Source organism: Sinocyclocheilus grahami, unplaced genomic scaffold, assembly GCF_001515645.1.
Source record: "Sinocyclocheilus grahami isolate Dianchi unplaced genomic scaffold, SAMN03320097.WGS_v1.1 scaffold48.1, whole genome shotgun sequence".
Lineage (NCBI taxonomy): Eukaryota > Metazoa > Chordata > Actinopteri > Cypriniformes > Cyprinidae > Sinocyclocheilus > Sinocyclocheilus grahami.
Window position 1 is genome coordinate 2,512,226 of NW_015505227.1, and position 3,566 is coordinate 2,515,791.

General features: G+C 43.0%; 1 protein-coding gene across 1 annotated transcript; it reads left to right on the plus strand.

The window, feature by feature from the left end:
• The first annotated feature begins 1,105 nt into the window (after positions 1-1,105).
• Positions 1,106-2,819, plus strand: LOC107582890 (homeobox protein Hox-B1-like). Its single transcript, XM_016268916.1, has 2 exons — positions 1,106-1,736; positions 2,503-2,819. Exons 1-2 carry the CDS (start codon positions 1,106-1,108, stop codon positions 2,817-2,819), a joined length of 948 nt encoding a protein of 315 aa, XP_016124402.1.
• Positions 2,820-3,566: the final 747 nt, after the last annotated feature.

Consider the following 3,566-nt stretch of genomic DNA (forward strand, 5'->3'; position numbering starts at 1 on the left):
TTCTTCAGCCCCCTATATTGAGCGTGGGCTTTATATGAAGAGGAAGACTTGCTCAGCATTGTCATCTTAATTAATTATTAGCTTCTCTCTTCTGCTGTCCACCAACGCCTGTCAAGCAATACATGGTGCAGATGAACTCATTAGTTTGACTTACAATCCTAAAGTTTGGGAAGTTATGTTTAGAACGCGTGCTTTATAGCCTACTGTTTTAAAACGAAAGTTACAAACTGTAAAGACTATCTTCCACACTTTGATCTGCAGTTGGATTCAACAAGGGGGAAAAAACAATGGAAAAAGAGAACAATTCCAGACAGCAATGCCGCAACACACGTTTCTACAGGCTGTGAGAGAAAAAGGCACTCGCTGGCGTTCTTTTCCTACTCGTTTGGACTAAACAGAAGGCTCGCTGTCGACCTAATTTGGTTTTGGTAACAGATCAGTTCAATGATTCAATTAGACGGGTCCAAAGCCAACCCGGACGGATCTGTGAACCTTGCGTCACTTCCAATTCGAGTGTTAAAGAGATTTCCTTCCTAAACACACATAATGAACTCTGCGTTCGGCTAGTCTTATAGGTAACACTGAACATTACTCTTATTAAAGAGGACAATAACCTAGGCCTACCTCAGCCCATTAGGCTACAGTATACGAAGAAAACGCATTATTCACTAAACTCGCGCGATTAAAACTAGAAACTAAATGCGGCTGGTAAGTGAAGAGATGAGAGGAGATGAAGAACAAAATCTCAATGCAAAGTCTGAAACGTTCTTTATTTCTCTCATTCGGAGTGCCTTTTTGGCAGGGTTTGACATATTCTAGCTGTTATCAGATTGATGGGCTAGTTTGATTGAAGTGGCTTTGTCATGCAAATGTCAAGCGCGTGATGGATGGTCGCCGTGCGCTGACAAACTTCTGGAGGTCCCCTCACCATTGGCGCCGTGACGTCTCACGTGACCAGCAGCTGAGGTAAAGATGTGTTATAGGGAAGCATGAGCAAATACTCCAGAGGTAAGCATTTCCCCCTTCCGCATGACATACTGTTGCGAGCTTGCAGGACAGGAGGCTATCCCGATCTCTCAGGCTGACCCTCCGCCATTAATTGCGCATGGACAATTCCAGAATGAACTCTTTTTTGGAGTACACAATTTGTAACCGTGGGCCGAACGCCTACTCGCCCAAGGCTGGAAACCACCACTTGGATCAGGCGTTCTCGGGCCCCTTCCATACCGGACACGCAAGTGACAGCTATAACGCTGATGGACGACTTTACGTAGGAGGGAGCAACCAGCCAGCAGCAGCACAACATCAGCACCAGAGCGGCGTCTACGCGCATCACCAGCACCAAACTCATCAGAGTGGCATTGGCCTTACCTACGGTGGCACGGGGACTACGAATTATGGGACCCAGGCCTGCGCCAACCCGGACTATGCTCAACACCAGTATTCCATTAACCCTGAACAAGAAGGGATGTATTATCACTCATCGGGGTTTTCAAACTCAAATGTCGGTCCTCACTATGGCTCCATGCCTGGTGCATACTGCGGGGCGCAGGGAGCCGTTCCAGCCGCACCTTATCAGCATCATGGATGCGAAGGCAAGGACCACCAGCGAGGCTACTCACAAGGCACCTACGCCGACTTATCGGCCTCCCAAGGGAGGGAGAGGGACACGGATCAGTCGCCACCTGGGAAGACATTCGACTGGATGAAAGTCAAAAGGAATCCTCCTAAAACAGGTGGACTGAATTGCCTCTGTGACGAAAATATCTAGGAGCTGCACACTCAAATCAAGAGCAATTATGCCTTACACCTATCCTTACAGCAAATAAGCTTGCAGATCACCCAAAAAAATAACATTATACACAAATTAGAAACTATTTACCTAAAATATCTAAAGACAGATAAGTTGAAAATAGGCCTGTTTACTTCAGTTTCAACCCGTCTCCCTCTGCGTTAATGCATCGAACAGACATGCTTTCGTTCGCCCTTGGAAATACACCAGCACTGTTATCCTTAGCTTGTCCCCGGTTCTCGCCTCGCAACATTCGTTTTTGTTGGCCTCCATTGTGTTCTTAAGCTTTCGTCTCCTGTCCCAGCAGTGTTTGCCTCACAACGATTTAGTGCACCAACTTTTACGCACGGAGGCCACCATTTAGACATACCGTACAAATTGAGTGGTCATAAAGCCACCTTTGGGGAGTATTGCATTGCATGTATTCCATAGACCCCGTTATGAGTTCTTTCAAAAGTGATAACATATACAAACGGGGTAATTATGGTAAGGTTAACAAAAGTTTGCAATACCGTATAACTTGTTGAATTTCATGCGTGATAGTTCAATTTAAATGGTCACATCTAATAAAGTTTAAGAACAGAAGCACACTTGATTGTTGTTGATGTGTTTACAAAATAAGCCGTTGAATTATGACTATGGTCTTTTATTTCTGTGTGTAATTGTTTGACAAACAGCCATTTAACTATTCTTTATTTTTTTCCTTGCAGCTAAAGTGGCCGATTACGGATTGGGACCACAAAACACAATCCGGACGAATTTCACAACGAAACAACTCACGGAGCTCGAGAAAGAGTTTCACTTCAGCAAATATCTCACGCGAGCGCGGCGAGTCGAAATTGCTGCCACGCTCGAGCTGAATGAGACACAGGTTAAGATATGGTTTCAGAACCGCCGAATGAAACAGAAGAAGCGAGAGAAGGAGGGACTCGCGTCTGCTTCGTCCACCTTGTCTAAAGACCTCGAGGATCACTCTGATCACTCAACTTCAACATCTCCAGGAGCTTCTCCAAGCCCGGATTCCTAACCGATTATCATAGTTTCGGGTGCATTAAACAACAGATTCGAAATATATAGTAAAGTCTATTAATTTAAGCATTCCACAATGTGCCCGAAAGACCTTCTCGTCTTTTTATGATGGACGATTCGTTTAAGGAAACCGAACTTCAGGCGAAAAAGTGAAGAGCAAAGAGACTTTTTAGCACAACAATGAACAGAGTTACACCGTCTGCGCGAACAAAATTTCCAATACTCCCTGGAAACGTTTGTGTGTGTTATACAGGGTATTTCTACTATTATAAATATAATGCACTTTCACAATGTTTACAAGTCTCTAAACGAACCTAACTGACTTTACAGGGAGCTTAAGGTGTTGTCAAAATATGTATTGGTGTTTTTTGTTGCGTTTATGAAAATTTATTTTTAATTTGATGTACACATTTCATATATTTGAGTTTTGAGGATTGTAGCTATAGGGGCTTTCGGACTCCTTGCACTATACGTTTACAGGGTAGGCCTTTACTGAACACCAGCACAATTTACTGGACTATATGAACGATTCCTTCTCAGTGTGCACTGTGATATTCAATTATTCAATTTACAGCGAAAAATAATTAATACTGTGCTGCAAGCCAGGCATAATTTACTATAAAAATGTGAATTTTGGTAAAGTTCTATTCCGTTTGTAGAAAAAAAGCAATGCAGGCTGTTTAATATGTACTTTTCTTAATTAAAACATTTAAATAATTTGATCTTTTAGCCTAGTATTTTTTTA

Bases quoted from the DNA above. Each gene is read 5' to 3' on its own strand.
- LOC107582890 (XM_016268916.1), top strand. From the start codon at position 1,106: ATGGACAATTCCAGAATGAACTCTTTTTTGGAGTACACAATTTGTAAC. The intron at 1,737-2,502 runs GTGGACTGAATT...TTTTCCTTGCAG, and splicing joins AAGGAATCCTCCTAAAACAG to CTAAAGTGGCCGATTACGGA.